This window comes from Rhinolophus sinicus, chromosome 2, assembly GCF_057876585.1.
Source record: "Rhinolophus sinicus isolate RSI-liver-muscle chromosome 2, RSI-T2T, whole genome shotgun sequence".
In the NCBI taxonomy this organism is placed as follows: Eukaryota; Metazoa; Chordata; class Mammalia; order Chiroptera; family Rhinolophidae; genus Rhinolophus; species Rhinolophus sinicus.
The window spans coordinates 125,634,707-125,654,352 of NC_142502.1; the positions used below are offsets into that span (position 1 = coordinate 125,634,707).

At 47.6% G+C, this 19,646-nt stretch overlaps 1 protein-coding gene across 2 annotated transcripts in view; it reads left to right on the plus strand.

The window, feature by feature from the left end:
• The window catches only part of SH3RF3 (SH3 domain containing ring finger 3), a 368,321-nt gene that overhangs the window by 196,046 nt on the left and 152,629 nt on the right, over window positions 1–19,646 (plus strand). For both annotated transcript variants that reach the window (XM_019715017.3, XM_019715016.3), the window contains exon 2: window positions 8,893–9,168. In XM_019715017.3, coding sequence (XP_019570576.3) covers window positions 8,893–9,168 — 276 coding nt within the window. The remainder of the gene's footprint in view (window positions 1–8,892; window positions 9,169–19,646) is intronic.

Genomic DNA, 19,646 nt, shown 5'->3' on the forward strand with positions numbered 1-19,646 from the left:
TAGCCTCCTTTGCACTTCCTGTGCGTCTTCTTGTGTCACTCTGCTCTGCCCAGTGGTGCATGCAGCCCTGGACTGAGGACCCGTAGGACTCCTGTTAAGGAGCCTCAGGGCTCAGCTTCCTTTGCTCTCCTTTTCATAGAACCTTCTTGTTTTCATTGCCAACCTTGGGCTGTTCACTGCTTGTTTTCCCTGTCAGGAGGAGAGAGGAGGTGGGACCGTGACCGTGTGCTAACAGCTCAGCACACCGTGTGTCCAAGTCCTTCTGAGGGACACAGACAGGAAGAAGTTCAGTTAGGAAGGCGGAAATGCCTAAAAAGTCCATGCTGAGAAGTTCACGGCTAACTATGCTTCCCTCAGCCCTCTGCAGCGTGGATAATCCAGAGTTGGATGTCAGAAGAATGCCTGAGAAGCTTCTCTCAGGGCAACTTTATCTTTGCAAACCAGAAATAGAGAGATTGCTGGTGAAACAGAACTTTGTGAAGCCGTGGTTTGACCAGTACGCAGCAGTGTGTTGTAGTAATCCGTTAGAAGCTCTGCCAAACCAGCTGACTTTGAAAAATCTGGTGCTCAGAAATGCAGTTGTGTGTCCAGAAGCTGCCCAGACTCTGAAGACTGTGTGGGTCTCAGAGGGAGAAGGCGCACATGTCAGTGTGCTTACTCGAGTGCCCCCGCCGGGGCTGGTAGGTGCCACGGAGCCAGGGCTAGCGGTGGTCTTGGGCGGGCGGTCAGTAGAGGCTCTCATTGTTTGGTGACCTCACAGTTCCATTTATTTCCCTGCTTGCGCATAGTGACAAGTGAGCTCCTGGCCTTGGCCAGAACGAGTGCTGCAGCCATCACATGTCCTGGCTGTGAGCGGCTCCGCCTGCTCCCAAGGATGGGGACTCGCACGGGGGCAAACTGACTATTTGGGACCCTCGTCAGTGCGAATGCTGACCCAAGCCCAGCTTGTGAATGTGTCCGTGTGTGCGCATGCTTTCCACAGAATTATCTTCACTCTCAATGTTGATTGCAAATATCTTCCCAAGCAGCAAAAAACGAAACAAAACAAAACCCTCCTAACTGAGCTATTTCCTTGTCAGGAGCACCTTTTTTCTCAGAATGGTTTCCTCACTATGTTTTCAGGTGACCTTAATTTGGAGCTCACCTTCTCTCCACTAGACTTAGTTTGAGTCTAATGTCTCTCCTCTTTCCAGGGTTAACTGCATGTGAGTGGCTTAGAAATTGGCTTCCCATCCGTAGAAGGGTGAATTAGGTTTTTAAAGCATAACTTCTTTGAAGAGGAGAGTGCTGTTGTGAAAAAAGGTTTATTTCTTATGACACGATGGTTACATTATAAAGTTGTACTGGCTAATTTGAGAAGAGATTGGAGGACTCACTTCCCGTCTATGGCATAGCAGTGACTTTGCTTTTTATAGTACCTTTCACCTGGAGGAACCCAGGGGGCTTCATACATACATACAGATGACTCCATCCAGCCCAGAATCACCAGATGGCTCTAAGGCAAAACTTGCCTTCCTTAAGTCCCCTTTCTCCTAACAGTTCAGAATGGGAAGTTAAGTCCTTCCACCTTCTAGTAAAATACCACTGATATCAACAAATTCATTGCCAAAGTGCCTGGAGCAGCAAGCAAACTTGAGAAGAGGGCCTTTGACAATGTCTGGGGAAAGCAAAAAAGTGGGGGGAAAAAGGTACATTTGGCTTTTTAATCTTAGCTAATCTTGCTAAAACAAGAAACTCAGCTAAAGACAGCCTTAGAGCCATCAAGTGGTTCTGGGCTGGATGGAGTCATCTATATGTATGTATGTCCACTACTTATATTTTCATAATTGCATCACCTGATCAGAGTTTAGTGGTGTGCTCATTTTACCTGTGTTTGGGGACACAATGCGCTTTTCTCTTTTGTTGTATTTTTCAGTGGCCTGAATCAAAGGATGTGTCTCACTCCCTCTGTAGTCCAGAGCCTGGTGTAGGATCTGGCATATTGTGATGTTGCGTAAATTCTTGGAAGAATGAGCATGCAAATATAGGGAAGGGAAAACCATCAGAATAAAAGAGTGAAAGAAACAAAAGCCAGGACCCAAAACATCGCTTTTAGTGAGAGAAACGGAACAAGGAACTTGAAATATAACTAACTCTAAAACTAAAACCTGGGGCCCTCCTGGCTGGAGTGTGATACAGGAACAACTTCATCACAGATTAAATGTGTAAACTAAAACATGACATTCTGGTTAAATACATTATTTAACACATGATAAGGCCAAGAAAGCATGCCTTTTCATGTAATTCTAAATCTGAGCGAGTTCATGTTAAAAGTACTGTTCTACATACATGATAACCTTCATAGTGATTTTAAGCATTGGCTTGAAAATGGTTTATTAGCTAAAGAAACCATAAATCTGACCCCAAATCCCCTGAGTTAGTCAGGATATAGGCTAAGCTGCTGATAAGAAGATCCCAAAATATGGCATCTCAAATATGGTAGTTTCTTTTTTCTCAAGTCACAGTCCAGGGCTCTCTTCTACAAGGTCATCCAAGGACCCATGTTCCTTTTGTCTTTTGCTCTGAGCATAATCTTTGTGTAGAAAAAGCAGGCTCCCCCCACCACACTGCCATCCAGGCCATGGGAGGGAGGACAGGAAGTGCAATTACCTTATAAATGTCATTATAAAACATGGTCCAGAATTTGCATAAATCACTTTCACTTACATTCCATTGACTAAAATTTTGACATATAGCCCTGGTGCAAGTAAGGCTGGAAGATGAAGTTGGTAGCTGGGTGAACTTGACCTCAATTTAAACTTGTAATATTCTCACTGATAGGAAGGAACAAATGGATATGGGGGGAGGGGTCGATTAGCTGTCTCTGCCACCTTCATCGACCTTGCGATGCGTGGTTTGTTTGTGGTTAGGCAGTCGCCCCTCTTTGGGCTGCTCACCATCCCTGGAACTCTTCAAGATTCAGTTCCCCAATACCTGTCAACTCCTATGTCCTGCATGAGGCAAGTTGGTGTCTTTCCCTAACTCCATGCCTTTACTCAGGCTGCTTCCTCCAGCTGTTTGTTCTGTTCTTCATGGGGCAATTATTAGGACTTTCCCATTCATCTGGGCCCAGCCACTGTTAGCAACAGGATTTTTGGCTACATGAACCCTGAATCTCACATCCCGGGAAAAGTAATGTGCAGGCACAGTTCTTCTAACCAGAGGCCCTTAGCCCAGGCCCTAATCCCAGGGGGTCGGCCTTGCAGTCCATATATTCATTCATGCAACAGGGATTTTGAACATGTGATTGCTATCAGGCCAGGGCATGGGGATGCAGCGTGGAACAAAAGCAGGCACAGTATCTGTCCCTATGGGGCTGATAGTCAGGGGACCCTCTGTTGGTAACATGTGGTTAGAACTGTGACAAGTGCTATGTGGGAGGCACTGGGAAAAGGAAACAGGGTTGAGTCCTTGGAGTCTAAAAGATGAGTGATCTTTGTCCATACTCTTCACACTGACTTGCTGGGAGTCTGGAAAACGCTTAGTCCCAAGCCAAGACCTCCACCGTCCACTGGACTCCAGGCCAGCTGTGGCACCTGCCCTCACTCCCAGAGAAACCAGCACGACTTAGCATCAGCAACATGGTGGAAGGGAAGCACATTTGTTAAACCCCACTGCCACACTGATCTCAATAAAAGATGGAGATGGCAATTCCATACACGCGTGAGCACCCATGTCTCCACCGGGTAGGACATTAAGCCCTAAGATTTGTGTGATACATCTGAGTAATGAGCCATGAAATTGACATTATAGGTTTAATTATTATTAATGTCTTGCAGGGGTGGCTGGTGTTAATTATCCTGTAGGCATCCCAGATGTATTTCCCCTTTCCCTTTTACTTCTTTTCCTTAATGTCGTGAGCCCATATAATGGCGCCTTGGTGGCAGTGTTTGAATTCAGTGTCTCCAGAGGGGAGCCTACAGAATGTGAGAGAGGCTATAAGGAAAGTCTGGGGGCAGACAGGAAATGGCAACAGAGAAACCTGCTCAGCTTCCTTGGGCTGGGCTGGGGAAGGCTGAAATTTCAGATATCCTCTCAGTTGCTGCCATGAAATTTGCAGAAGTCTTTCCCCTCCCCCATAATAACATTTGCCTGCCTCTGGGCCCTAGTCATGGACTAATTAATTAATCTTATAAAGGGCTTTGAAGATGAAAGATGCTGCAGAAATGCTGAGAGTCATTTCTGAGTGTTTCCTAACAGCGAGAACCAGGTTCTGACTGCTTCTGCCCCTGGATAAACTGCGTCTCAGCATTGTCCCATCTTTGATTTTTTTGCCCTCCCAAATGTGCCCTGTGTCTTAAAAAGGTTTACTGGCCCTCTTCAGTTTTGCTTAGTCAGATGCTGATCTTGGCAGTCAGGGGTGGGGGTGGGGGTGGGTGGGATTAGTGTTGTAGGGTTTCTTCCTCTCTCTGTCTTCCCCTTCCCCTCTCCTCTGCCTTCTTACTCACTGAGGGGAGCTGAAGAGCATGGCTTCCTAACCAGACATGGCTGGAGCCAGCAAGGACCCTGCCCTCTGACCATGGGGCCAGGAGGTGGTTGGCCCCATCTTGGCTGCCTGAGGAGCCCTGTGAGGGCCGTGTGCAGTCTATTCCCAGCCCTGCTTTTGCTGCTTCAGAAGGAGTCTGGCCTACTCCTTTCCTGGTTCACATGTGAGAACACCTGCTCTTCCATTCCTCTTTGCAGGGCTGGGACTGGCGCCCTTTTCCTGGATGTGTGTGAGGCCAGCTGGTTCACAGGGTTGCCATGCCAAATCTGTCTGTCACTTCGAACTTTCCCCCTCCTCCTCCCCTGCTCTATCTCAGGAATAATGTGATCACATTTGAATTAACAAACATATATAGGGCACCTACCGGGTGCCAGGCACTCTCCTTAGTCCTGGGGTTGTGGGGCAAACACAGGCAGTCCTGTTCTGGGGCCTTGGTTGAATAGGGCTAGTGCAGTGGATGAGTGATGGGTGAGAGGCTCCCAGGACCAGGACAGACAGCCTGGGGTGCTGCTGGGTTTGGAGGGAAAGACAGGGGTAGAGGGGGATAGCAAAGACCCAGAGGTTTCTGAAGCACATGCTCTTTGTGAGCGAGGGTGCTGCCCACTGTGGCTGGGCACAGGTAGTGGGGAGGAGTACCAAGGGCTGTGGCTGGGAGGCTGTGCCTCGGCCAGTGTGGAGAGCCTTGGGTACCACGCTGCCCCTACCCGAGGGTGGTCGGTAGGTAGGTAGGTAGGTAGGTAAGCAGCAGGGTAGTAAGATCAGCCCTGCATTTGGGCTTCCAGTCTCAGACTGGAGACCCACTGGTGGAGGTTTGCAGTGGTTTCTATGGGAGAGATGAAGAGCAGGGTGGGAGGAGTGGACGCATGCATGCGGTCTCTTGATGAGAGCTTAGAAGTGGAGTCAACAGGATTTGAGGATGAACACTGAGGCTGAGGGTAAAGGTGGGCTCTGGAAGAGCAGAGGGTACTTTCTTAGTGGTGGGTGGGAATTTCATGGCCAGGAAAAGGGATGTAGGGGGTGAGGGCTTGAAGGACACATGATGGCGTCAGTGAGCTGTGGCATATCGCAGGCAGTTAGGTTGACATAAGTCCCTTGCTCTGAATGGAAGTTGTAAGCTCAGAGTATTCACTCACAGTGTAGAAGCAGGTAGAGACGGGGACTGTGAAAGTGGTCATGCTGGCCAGGGAGGCCTGGGGGCCACAGTGCTCAGACAGGTGGGGCCATGCCCATGCTGATGAATCAGTGAAAGACAGCCCCCCAAATATCAGGAGTGCATGCCTCCCAGGAACAGGGAGGACATACTACTTGGGAGCAGTAGACCTGCTGCCAGGCCACTCATGTGGGTGGTGCCTGAGTCTCTCTTCACTACACCCAGACCCTGACCTGCCACGCTGGACAAGTTGGGCCAGGCTTGTACAACATATGTGTAAGTGGTGCTTGCGAGTGTCCTCTTTGTCAACAGAGCTGGCAGAGCTGGTGGTGGGCAGGCCAGAGTGGAAATGCCAGTGTCCCGTCCACACAGGGTAAGGGGGAGGTGCATGTGTTCACATGGCACGAAAGTGTACAGAGGGAGGCAGAGCATCGAAACCAAGGTGCACATCTGGCCATTCTTATTCTCCATTGTTGTCCATAGTAGCAAAAATGACCAAACTGCCTCAGAGTCAATGGCTCTTAGCATATTGCTTTTGAGCATGGCCCTCTTAGTCTGGGGACCAACGGAAATGGAGTCTGTGTGTGACAAAGTGATGTTTTCTTCTGTGCACCTAATTGAGGCCAGTTTTCAAGTTTAACAGTAGGTTGTTTTCTTCTGTCCCTTTAACACATCCTACCTTGATGGGGATCTCAACTTCTCCATGTGGTCACCAGTAAAAATACTTCCATCATAGAAACGTCACACGAGGTCTGGCAATTAAGTTCGCGAACTTGGTATCAGAGGGATTATTCATTATGAATCTGTACCAACTGGACAAACAATTAACCAAGTTTACTATTTGGAAGTGCTGAAAAGGCTGTGTGAAAAAGTTAGACGAAAATGACCTGAACTTTTTGCCAACAATTCATGGCTTTTGTATCACGATAATGCACCAGCTCACACGGCACTGTCTGTGAGGCAGGTTTTAGCCAGGAAACAAATAACTGCATTGGAACACCCTCCCTACTCACCTGATCTGGCCCCCAATGACTTCTTTCTTTATGCTAAGATAAAGGAAATATTGAAAGGAAGACATTTTGATGACATTCAGGACATCAAGTGTAATACGACAACAGCTCTGATGGCCATTCTAGAAAAAGAGTTCCAAAATTGCTTTGAAGGGTGGACTAGGTGCTGGCATCAGTGCGTAGCTTCCCAAGGGGAGGACTTCCAAGGTGACCATAGTGATATTCAGCAATGAGGTATGTAGCACTTTTTCTGGGATGAGTTAGTGAACGTAATTATCAGACCTCGTATTTAATTTGTAACAGTGTGATACACTATGTTCAAATAGAACAAGAAAGCTACCCTGTCTTTTTGTAAATTTAACCTAACAGGCTGGAGCAGGCTTCTCAACCTTAGCGCTATTAACATTCTGGGCCAGGCAATTCTTTGTTGTGGTGGGGGCTGGCCTGTGCATTGTAGGATGTTTAGCAGCATCCCTGGTGTCTATGCATTAGACGCCCATAACATCCCACCTCCCAGTTGTGACACAAAAGATATCTTCAGACATTGCCAAATGTCCCCTGGGGGACAAAATTGTCACTGATTTGGAACCCCTGGGCTAGGGGTTGACTGGCCCTTGTGTGGCAATGGAATTCTTCTGGTGGCCCATAGCCAACAGCCCCTTCCATTCTTTTCTGATCGCAGTACTTGGACTGTAAATTACCCCTTTGCCTCAGCTCTCTAAAATCAGGGCCTGTTACAGTCTATTGTTCATATAGTACAAAGCTAGCCAGGATGAGTGTTATTGGAAGCAAACTGATTTTTTTTTCCCCATTGAGTTCTGCAAATCCTCTGGTGTTACTATTTAATTGGTTAGTGGTGGCTGTTTGTCAGTTTGCCAGCAGGTTCTCTCTTAACTACTGTCGTTTGATATTGCTGAAACATAAATGCAGAGTGACTGAGTTGCCAACATGCTATTAAGTTCTCTATAAAGAGCTTTTCCATGTAGTCTTGCTTCAGGCTTTTCTGCCGGTATTGACTGATGCAAAGACTAAAGAAATCCTTGGCATAGGCCGCCCTGGTGAGAAAATGTGGCTTCTGTTAGGAAAATGGTTGGGCGTTGACGTGGGGACAGTGCTAAGGTTTTTGTTTTGTTTTCTTCTGGCATAGATTGGCCTTTGGCAAAGCTTACTCAGTTGAGTGGGTGTTGGCCACCTGTGAAGAAGAGGAAGAGAAATCCAGGCAGCCACTGGTCTTTATGAAATAAGTCCAGTTAAGTTAGAGGAACCCAGGAAGTGGATGATGACATCGAGTTTCAGGGTAGTTCGACAGGCTCCTTAATGCTGACGAGCAGAAGATTGCCAAGAATTCTCTTTGGGTTTCTGTTTGAGACCAAAGATGGTAGATCCCTTTTGGAAGGGTTAGCTAACATTTGACAGAGTGACAGGAACATTCCATGACATTAAGAGGATCTATTTTATGCTCTTGAAATTGTATTTCTGGACCAGACTGCTGTAGGCATCAGAAAGGCATCAGAACTTGGTGCAGTAGGGGCCAAGGTCCTGGGGGTGGCCTCTACCTCCCACAGCCAGGCTGTCCCAGGCTGGATGTCAGAGGGATATGCCACGTTTGTGAGGCCGTAAGGGGGAAGGGCACAGTCTGTGCGAGTCTGTTGCCTGAACTTGTAAATTCCCTTGAGGTATGTTATGAGATACTGGGAAGGTTCAGAGATGAAGTGAGGAAATTTTTGTTGGTTGATAACTTGGAAATCTGGCAGATAGAAATGGCAGATGATTAAGCACAGAGTAGTGGGTGAGAACATTCTGGAGCCAGAGCACCTACATAGGGATTCTGCTCTACGCTTATAGATGTGGGGTTTTGGGCCAGTTACCTTATCTTTCCCTGTGCCTCCGTTCCCTCACCTGTAAATGAAGGTAATTCAGCTCCTGCTTTGGAGTCCTTTTCAACAGCATGAGTTAGTGCCGCATGAGGCCCAGGACAGTGCCTGGCCCCTACCTCATGTCATGGAGGCCCTCTTGTAGCCCTTCTTGTCTAGGCAGGGCCAGGGGCGCGTGTGTTTCTATGACTGGGTGTCTGTTTCTTTGAAATACTTCTCATTGGAGGGCAAGGCATTCTGCATGTGCCCTCAGGACACGGGAGCCCCATACTCCAGGCCACCAAGGCAGCAAGAAGGCAGTGCTGAGTGACTGGTGGTGTGTTTTTCTTTCAGAATCCTTCCCAGCTTCCTTACGGCAAAGCCCTCTACAGTTACGAGGGGAAAGAACCTGGTGATCTCAAGTTCAACAAGGGCGATGTCATCATCCTGCGGCGAAGGGTGGATGAGAACTGGTTCCACGGGGAGCTGCATGGTGTGCAGGGCTTCCTGCCCGCCAGCTACGTGCAGTGCCTGCGGCCTCTGCCGCCCACCCCGCCCCAGGGCAAAGCCCTGTACGACTTCGAGATGAAGGATCAAGACCAGGATAAGGACTGCCTGACTTTCAGCAAGGTAAGGTGGCCTTCGTGAGCAAGCACTCCTGCACAGCAATTCCCGGCGCTGAGCTGGAGCACCTTCCTGCTCCTTGCTGAGATCTGCCCTCCCCTCTGGGCCTCCCTAAGAGGGAATGTTACTCGTGTGGGGTTCTTGGTTCCCCAAGATAGAAATTGAGAGGAAACCCCAGAAAAATGTCCAAATTTTATTAAGCTTATGCTTGAGCACAAGGAAAGAAGCACGGAGGAAAGGAAGGTCCTCAAAACTGGCTTAGGGGCTGACTTTGGCTGCTTTTATAAACTGGGGACAAAGTGGGCTTGCGCAAAAGCAAAAAGGCAGGCTTTTTGAAAACAGCAGGCTTTTTGAAAGTGGCGGGCTTTAATCTTTATGTTGCTTGGTAACCATGTATGCGCCTGCGCTATGGGGCAAGGTGGTGAACTGCTCATTATTGCAACCCCAGGAAGGTCATCTAGCGGACCAACCTTGATCAACCGCGCATGCGGAATAGTGGTTTCGACATGGAAATAAACTGTCAGAAGGCTGATAATAATCCACTATTTCTGCACTTTTGTGTAGGGAGTGATGGGGTGGAGGCACTGTTGTGAACAGCTTCTCCCATGTTCCTCCTGGCCCTCTGCAATCCTTCCATTGGGCCCACGTCCCTGTGCTATTTCAGGAATGTAATTGTTTCTTCCTCCTGAGGAGGTTCTGTTGTCTGGAATGAGATGGCAAGCAGCCTGACATGTGTCTGCACCCAAGAGCTGACAGGGCACTCCCTCGGGGAGCAGGGCCCTCCATAACCGGAGTCACGGTGCCTAAGCAGTGACTTAGGGTAAAGGAATGAAGTCTTTCTAGGACTCACAGGAAAACTGTCAAGGGAAACTGCTGCAAAGATTCCTGTCAGGTCACAGGGAAGAGATGGTTGGGCCCAGAAATCAGCAGGTCACTGGCCTGTCTTCTAGAGCACCAGAGGGAGGGTGGACAGGTGTGGTTGGGCCATTTGAAGTGGTCAGGTCAGTCTTGCTGAGAGGGTCCCTGGCTGGTGACAAACTAAACAGTATTTACCAGTGGAGTTGTCCTAGGAGAGTGAGGGGAGATCGTAAAGCATCCAAGGACAGAGGTGACCGCCCTTACGCCTTCATGGTCTCTTCCCAACCATGACAGATGTGCCCCATTCTCATTTGCAGGCCTCCCTCCTTCCTTGTTTCCACACTCATGCACTCCTGTGCTGCGCTGGGAGGGGCGCCATGGAGCCCTTGAAGCATACACTTCTCCCTGGGGGCCGTGAAGCAGTTCCCTTTGATTAGTTATCTGTACTGAGCACTTGGACAACATGCTCACGCTTTATCTTCACAACTGCCAAGGTTCCCAGGGAGATAGTTGGAGCCTATTGTCTACGTAAGAAACGTCCAAGCCCGTAGAGAATTTTTATGAGTTTATTTGAGCCAAACTGACAACATATGCTGGGGAGCAAGATCTCAAATGCTCCAGAGAATAACAGTTTTGTAGCTTCTTTTATGCATTTGACATTAAGGAGGGGACAAAAGGAAAATTACATGGAGGTATGGGAAACCAAGGCAGGGATTGGATTACAGGATAGTCAAGAAGATTATGTGCGCTCTTGAGGGTTAAATCCTGCTTCCAGAGGTATTACTTCTGGTATTTCAAAGGTGTGTTAACCTAGACGTACAAGAGCAATGGGCAGGACTGGCTTAAAAACCTTTTCCTAAAGAAGTTATATCTCTGGGGTGTGACTACCGACCATGACCCGCCCAGTTAGGAATTTATGATTAGCTCACCCTCCTGTGAGGTTACTTTCCACAGAACCCCTTTTTTTAGTCTACATAATTAAAATCTCTGACTTTTTTTTTAATTAGCTGCAGGTGTACAAAACACTGTTGATAGTTAGACATTTATCATTTATACCCCCTCACAAAGTGATAACCCCCTCCCCCAATCTACTACCCCTCTGACATCACATCAAATCTCTGACTTTAAAGCCCACATTCTTCCCACTTCTGAGAAGACATTGGTGTTCTGTCTCTCCCTCTCCCCACCTCCCACCTCTCTCTCTGTCCACCTGCTCAGTGCACAACTTGGCAGCACAGAGCTCGCTGGAGGGCTGCTGGAGTACCGTGCACACCACTTTTGAGCAGAATTGGCATGTTCTGGGCACTGCTGCTATTTGTGTCTTGTTCCATTGTTCAACCTGACAGTGAATAATCTATTTTTCATTCAGGGATTCAGCTCTTTCTTCCTTCCTTTTATCAAGGTGTTCTGATGCTAATTCCGATTGTCATCTGGCTGATGCAGCCTCCCAGGAAGCCAGCATCCAGGCCTTTCTCCCTGTACCCTTCTCCCCTCTCCCTCTCGCTCTCAGTCTGAGGCCAGAGTGGCAGGGTGCCTAGAGTGTCAGGCAGACAGAACCCTGCTTTGTTCACTTCTCTGCCCAGTGGACTCTCGAGAACCTGCCCTGAGAGAGGAGCCCTCTCAGGTCCCATGAGGCTCTGTGCCATCACTTGTGACAAGAGCAGGGACCCCAACAACCTCTTGGGGTCTGGGCAGGCCCTTGCTCAGGAAACAGACCCTTTTCTGTGTGCAGGTTCCTCCAAGCTCAGCTGGCTTCAGGGCATTCCTTACAGAATTTTATCAGAGGAGGCTCTCTGAGCCAGGAGAACACACTGTGAATTGATAGCTGCAGAGCCCTGGAACCCCCAGCTTCTTCTGCCTTTCCTCCACCCACCATAATGAGGTCCGTTCTTCCAGCCTCTGTCTGGGACACTCAACTCTAGGGTGAAGACCAGAGCCCACTGGAAAAGAGGAGAAAGGGGCATTTGTTCACTTATCAACAAAAATGTAATGGGCCCCACCTGCTGGGAACTGTACTATATCTGGGGAATGCAGACAGACTCTCCTGGATCCTGAAGTCTAGTGGGAGAGACCAGCAAGTCAATGAATAAGTGTCCAGAAAACAGTTTCAGAGAATAGCAAGCTACACTGGTCATGCAGGAGGTAGACTTGGTATTTCGTAGGTGTTCCAAAATGTCAGTGATAGAATTTAATATTTGATAATTCAAAAGAAACATTTAAATTAGTCCACATATGAAAAATTAGCACTGTTAGACTTCCTTAGACTTATTCTGGGTTGGCATTGTTTTTACTTTGAATTATGTTGGGGAGGTATTCCCATGACCGTGTGTTTTGTACTTCTCTCAGCCTATCAATAACCAATGTTGTGTCTGGACCAACCCTTGTGGTTCTTATTATGATTACAAGACATCCTTCAGAATTAACCATCAGGGAACTTTGAAAAACACAGGTTTATTACTTACAAGAAGCTACATACACTGAGATAGCAGGTATACAGAGAGAGAGCATGGGCCTGGGGGTTCTTCTTTTACTGGGGGTGAGGGTGGGGACCTAGCATTTTGAAGACTCACTTTTTCATGGTGAATTTAAAACATAAGAACAGGCATGTAAAGCATGAGAAGAGGAGGGAAAAAAAAGTAGTCCAAATGGTCAGTTATCGAAATCACCGAAGACCTCTAGAACAAGGGAGCCTCAGTTGGGGGGAGACTCTTTACCAAGTCATGTGACTGGTGATGTGTTTATTCCAGAGATGGCTGTCTTTGAAGTGGATGTCTGGGCAATCAAAACTTAAGTCAGGCCCTTGCATTATTTTAAAAAAATAAAATAAAATAAAGTCAGGGCTCACAGGACACCTTCCTCAGGCTGTGATTAAGCATCACTCACAGGCGATGCCTGGTGATGAGGACTTTCTAGGGAGGTGGCATTTGAATTGAGATTGAGGGGCAAAAGCACCAGCCATGAGAGGGTCTGGGGTAGGGGGGGTCTCCTGTTAGGAAGTAGCTGTTTCCACAGGAGGCCGGATGGGCAGTGCCATGTCCCAGGATGTTTTTGAAGGACTTTCTTTTCTTGAATCCCATGGATCCATGTGGAGAGTTAGCGACCCGTGGGCATGATTCCCAATGAAAATCGTGCTGTGACACCTCTGCCGTGTTCACGTAACCTTGTCACCAACACCAGCTTCCACCCTCCTACCAGAGTAAGGCACAGCACCCCTACTAAGCACCTGTTCTGTCTGTATCTCTCACCTCCAAACTTCTCCAAACAAAGCCCGCAGAGGCCGTGACTGACGCGCCATGGCTCCGCGTCATTTGGCATTGCTGGGTCAACCCAGCCGGGTCTTGCCTTTGGGGAACATCTTGTGGTTTGGATTTACTCCATTCTGGAGTCAGCAAGGAAACAACAGTCTCTAAAATCCACAGATGGTGCTAACCTGCCATTGAAAAACATCATTGTGGTGGGATTGATTGGGTTTTAAAAGGCATAAAGCAGGCAGATCGAAGCAAGATTTTTACCTTCGGTGTTGGATTTTTGAATAGTCCTGTTAAAATTGCATTAATTAAAGTCATTCTAAAACCAAAGCCTTTGTTTCATTTAAGAAGGGAATGAATAATTACTTTTCGTAAAGCAGCTATAAAAAGCATAACTTCTTAGTAGTCCCACTCCAAGAAGCTGCGCATGTGCGAATAGAAAGACTAAAGGAAAGACGTGCGTTGTTCCCAAGCTCTGTCAGCTGGTTTCTTACAAGCTCTCACGTGAGACCTTGATGTGTGCTGCTCTCCATAAGCACAGAGAGGGGTTGGATTTGGGCGAGGCACCTTGGTGCAGGGAATGGGCAATTAGGGATCCCATGTATGACCTTTACCCTGAGACCTTAGGAAAACACTTAACGTTGTTGGGCCACCATCTTCAAGGTCAGGACACTGATACCTACCCGAGGGTATCAAGGGCTAAGTGAGTCAAGTAAAGAGTTGCACTTAGGGCTCAACAAGAGGGGACCTTGAATTCCACTCTTTTTGTGGCGGCTTACTCCACGTTCCCTTATTTTCACTCAACTGCAAGATTCAGCAAATGTTTATTGAGCCCTGACCTCGTAACTTTTAGTTAACGAGAACATTTTTATGACCTTGCCAGGGATCTGTGTTGGATGTAAAGGCCTGCGGCCTGTCCTTTAGTGAATTCCCTCTGTAATGCTTGGGACTCTTCACAGGCCATGAGATTTTCTAAGGCAGTGTCTGGTCCATTGCAGAATCACTTTTGTACCTAACTTGCCGTGGGGACCATAGGCTCACCACATTGGTCCACATCTCCCCCTTCCCCTGTCATGCATGCCATGTGCAAAACCACATGACTTGTGGACACAGGGAAAGCTCCTTTCTAATCATCGTCTCATACTGTTCCTTCCCTGCCTCAACCCTCCAACCCTGAAGGGATGCTTTGAGTTGGCAACAACAACAACAAAAACAAAACAAACAAAAAAAGACAACCAAAAAACAAAAAACAGAAAAAAAACCTTTTGAAACACCACCAGGGTTTGTCCTGACCTGTTAAATTTTCTCCCGTTGGTGTCACCACAAGACCTTTCTGTATGATCTTATTATACCTCTGAATGTTTAATCATCGTTTCCCAAAATGTAGGAATTCTCTCCTTTCTGATTCAATCCAGCATTAATCCCAAGTAATGCTTTTCTGATTCAGGGGACAGACTTAGATAAAAATCAAATGTAGGTAGTTTGGGCTCTAGAATCAGGCAGACAAAGATTCAAATCATGATACTTTTATATTATTACACAGTGACTCTGGAACATTTACTTAGTCTTTGAGTCTCCTTTTTAACCATAAAGTGGAGTTGATAATAGAATTCAATGAGCAAAGGCATGTAGAGAACTGAGCTCAAAATAGGCATTCAGTAAATACGAGGTCTGACAATTAAGTTTGCAAACTCATCCTAGAAAAAGTGCTACATACCTCATTGCTGAATATCACTACCGTCACCTTCAAAGCTTCCTGTTGGGAAGCTGTGCACTGACACCAGTGCCTAGTCCACCCTTCAAAGCAATTTTGGAACTCTTTTTCTGGAATGGCCATCGGGACTGTTGTTGTAATTACCTTTGATGTCCTTAATGTCATCAAAATATCTTCCTTTCAATATTTCCTTTATCTTCGGGTAAAGAAAGAAGTCATTGGGGGCCAGATCAGGTGAGTAGGGAGGGTGTTCCAATGCAGTTATTTGTGTACTGGCTAAAAACTCCCTCAAAGACAGTGTGGTGTGAGCTGGTGCATTGTTGTGATGCAAGAGCCATGAATTGCTGGCGAAAAGTTCAGGTCTAACTTTTTCACGCAGCCTTTTCAGCACTTCCACATAGTAAACATGTCCAGTTGGTACAAAATCATAATGAATAATCCCTCTGATACCAAAAAAGGTTAGCAACAGCGCTGCAACATGTTCACGAACTTAATTGTCTGACCTCGTACTTGCTTTCTGCCCCTCTGCTTTTCTGCCTTTTTCAGGAAAAGTTGCTGTTCTGTCAGATACTTATCACTTTGTGTTAGCGCGGCGTGCTCATGGAAAAATAAACCTTCCTAAGACACATACTACATGGAGAGCTGAGAGTTCCAGGGGCTAATAACTGTACCCTTATTTTCCTGGTTGCTAATCTTGGGGAAATTGCCCAGAGGGTGTGAAATCCCCTCAGCCCCTCTGTCCAGGTCCCCATGGCTGGACACGCTAGGCCCACCATGTCATCTCTGCTTCTTCCTGAGGGGCAGTCGGGAACACATTAGGTCTGGGAACACTTGGGAACTTTGTGCCCATGGGCCAAAGCTGATGAGCCCCAGGAGAGGGGGGTTCTCTTCTTCCTCAATACTGCATTCTGCTCCGGCTGTTTTCCCCGAGAAACTCAGTCACTTTCTTGGCTCTTCGATCCTGGATTCCTCCTTCCAGCTGGGCAGCAGCCCCACAGTCACCTCCAAGTACCACCTGGCCTGTGTGGAGGAGGCGCCTTTACTCAGGTGATCAACGGGTGACCGGGAAGTGGAGGCAGCCTGGGGGCGCTGCCGAAGACTCCCCTTGTCCAACCCCTTCGCTCGACATTAAGGAGGGGGTCAGACAAACTGTACTGGGAATCGTGTTGATTTGTAGACAAAGCTAGGGATAGATCTGAAACATTGTCAGGAAACATTTTCATACCTATCTAGAATGAGCTCTTCTCCCAGGACAGGCCTTGAACACTATGTGGCCCGGCCCCCACTGTCTCCATGGCTCACTTAGGCACCCCCAGCCCGTTTTCCCCTCAGTAACTGGAGCCCGAGAGCCTTTCACCCTGTGTCCGACAGTGACCACCTCTCTTCACGACCCCCTGGCTTCTCCTCTTCTGTAGAGTGAACACCAAAGTCTACGGCCTACATGACCCGACCTGACCCAGCACCCACCCCCCCGCAGGCCTCTTGCCAGAGCCTGGCCCCTGGCTCACTCCACTCCCAGCCACACTGGTGTCCAGGCCCCTTCTCTCTCCAGCCAAGCTTGTAGGTTGCCCTGGGGCCCACCCTCAGCCTGGATACCTTCCCCAAAATGTCTGCATGCCCCTCAGAGTACCCCTTGCCCCCATGTGGTGGACTCTCTTCACCTAACACTCCTCACTCCCTTTTGCTCCTCCTGAGAAGATACTTGTATTTCCATAACAATTGTCTGTCTCTTGGCTGAGATGCAGGCTCCCTGAGGTAAATACTAGGGTAAAATGCAGGTCATCCATCATCTACTCCCTGCCTGTGCCCCGCACAGGAGAGTGAAGGGCACACAGGACTGAATACATATGTGACCGTGAAGCGTTGGCCTGGGCAAAGGGTCAGCTAGTCTTACTGCAGAGAGAATAAGTTTATTCTTGTCCAACCTCCTTGGTGTATTCATTCTTCAGATGTTTAATCAACCCTATATTGTGTTCTAGTTACGGGGATGGGTGCCAGGCTAGTGGGTGGGCACAGAGAGTCCCACCTTCCAGTGCTCACAGCCCACAGTGGGAGGACCAGGAAAGGGGTCTTCACAGCACCTGAGACTCCACCCTGCTGGAGTGTGTGTGTGTGTGTGTGTATGTGTGCGCATGCGCGTGCGCCTGCATCGGTGGGTGTGGTATGTATGTGTGCAGTGTATGAGTGAGTGTGTGTCTGTAGTAAGGAGAGCTCCAAGCACAGAGAAGGGTGTGACATCTGACCTCTGACCTTTCCACTTCCACCTGGGCCCACCCTGTGGCTGCAGGTTCCCTTTAGCACTGAGACCCCCTGATGAGAGTTCTGCCTCTCTCATGAAGTGTTCCTTTTATCTGAGCAGTTCCAGGCCTCTGGCAGCCTGTGGACTTGACATAAGACAAAGGGAGAAGCCCTCCGGGCTCTGGAAAATCATGATTACCTGAGACTTCAACAGGACAGCAAGGGATTGATGGCAGCTCTGATTCCATTAAGAGCCTCCCTTAGCATTGCCTAGAGTTGTCAGGGGAACAATTTTATGTTATTTCTGCAACAAAAGGCTGAGAGAGTTTTTGAGCTCTTCGCTTTTTAATTTACCCTTCTTTCTGTGAAACACAGTGAGTTGGGAGTTCTGTCTATGGCTGGCTTACATTCTGACAAGGAGGTGTTCTCGGTGACAGGGCCAGGTTCCAGTCACGCTGCACGGAGTGGAGCTGTGGCCATGGCCGAACCGCGCAGACAGCCATGATGCTGAGGTTCCGTCTCTGTCGCTGTCCCTTTCTCTAGCTCCTTATTCTTTCTCGGAAACCACTTGACTGCAGGTGAAAGAGGAGCGTGGAGGAGTTGAAGTGGCTCTCCAGGAGAGTGGTTTGCTTGCTATTCATGGCCGTTCGGGGACCATTTCTAGGTGTTTTATATGGGATATTGCCACATGGCTCATTTAGGAGAGTGAAATATTAGGCCCTCAGAGGTTGGTTTATCCAGAGCTGCTGAACGAACTCTCCAAGGTTTTCAGTGAGCGTGGTATTTCAGGCTGAGCCCTTGACGCGTGAGCTGTGACATTTACTGAAATGTACCTCGGAAGCAGTACTGAAGGGCAGTGTGTTCAACCAGCCACCTTTGTGCAGTCCAGAGGGCTTCTGTGGGGATACCGACCACTAGCCTCCCAGCAAGTCAGAAGGGAGAGCTTCGGTCCTCTGCTCTGCAACTTCTGTTCTTAACAGAGCACATCTGTTTGCAACTCGGCTTCTCTCAGGTGGAAATGAGTGCACGCACTTCGGGACAGTTAGGTAAATGAATGACAAATGCAGTTTAAAGGCCCTTTTCGGGTGGTGAGCCTACTGTGGTATCTGAATCCCTTGCAAACGCATTACCCACTGAGCCTTGGGGAGAAAGGCAGTATTCTTTTTAATAACCATGTTATGTTCATGGCTCAAACTTACAATTGTTACGGACCACCCTGAAGCCACATGAATACAAAGGAGAGCCACTGCCATATGGCAGTGGCACTGGTGTATTTTCAAAGTTTGGAAATTTCAGGGAATAGGGAAAACAGCATATGGAATCTAGTGATCCACAGCAAGTAGTGAACAGTTTACATGAAACCTGTAAATGAAACTGAATCATGCATCTGAGAGTGAAATGGTGTCCTGGAAACAAACTTCATTCATAAAATTCTCAAATGCTGCCATATTAGCCCAGAAACTTGTCTGCCCCTCCTGACTATCAGTCATGTCTAGTCAGATTACATTTACTCACCTACATCAAGTAAGTGTTGATAAACTAGGGCTTGCAGGCCAAACCTGCCCACCTGCTGCTGCTTTTATTAACAAAGCTGTATTGATGCACAGCTAGGCTCTTTCATGTCCATTCATGTCCTCTCTGGTTGCTTTCACACTAAAACAGCAGAGTTGAGTGTGTGGCAGACAGTATGGCCTGCAAATCCTGAAATATTGACTATCTTGCTTTTTCTAGAAAGGTTTGCCCACTTGTCACATAGAGCATAGCACTATGCAGGCCAAGCACAGGATGTTTCATGAAACAGGGCTTTATTCTGAGGTTACCTGCAATCCGCCCCACTGAGTGTGGCTGCAGGGGGGTGCCCACGTTCTCTGTGAAACAGCAACTGAAAATTCATATCCAGCCCTTGTGGTTCGGTCTTGCCTTGTTATATCTAAAGTCCACAGTGTCTGAGGAGGGAGTAGTATATTTTACTTATATTATAGTAAAATAAAACCAGGTCTTATGTCAATTTTTGCTCCAAAAGACGCATTAGAGCTGATGGTCTGCCTAGGTCTTATTTTTGTGGAAACACGGTAGTAAGTCTTGAAGTCAGATAGTGTTAGTCTTTATTCTTCTCTTTCGATATTATGTTGGCTGTTCTGAGTCTCTTGCCTCACCATATAAACTTTAAAATCAATTTGTTAATATTCACAAAATAACTTGCTGAGATTTTGATTGGGATCGCATTGAATGTAGAAGTTGAGAAAAACTGACATTTGACAATATCGAGTCTTCCAATCCATGCACATGGACTTCTCTCTATTTTGTTCTTATTTGATATCATACGTTCATCAGAGTTTTGTAGTTTTCCTCTTCTAGTTCTTGTATTTATTTTATTTTTTAGATGCTAATGTAAACAGTTTTATTTTTAATGTCAAATTCTACTT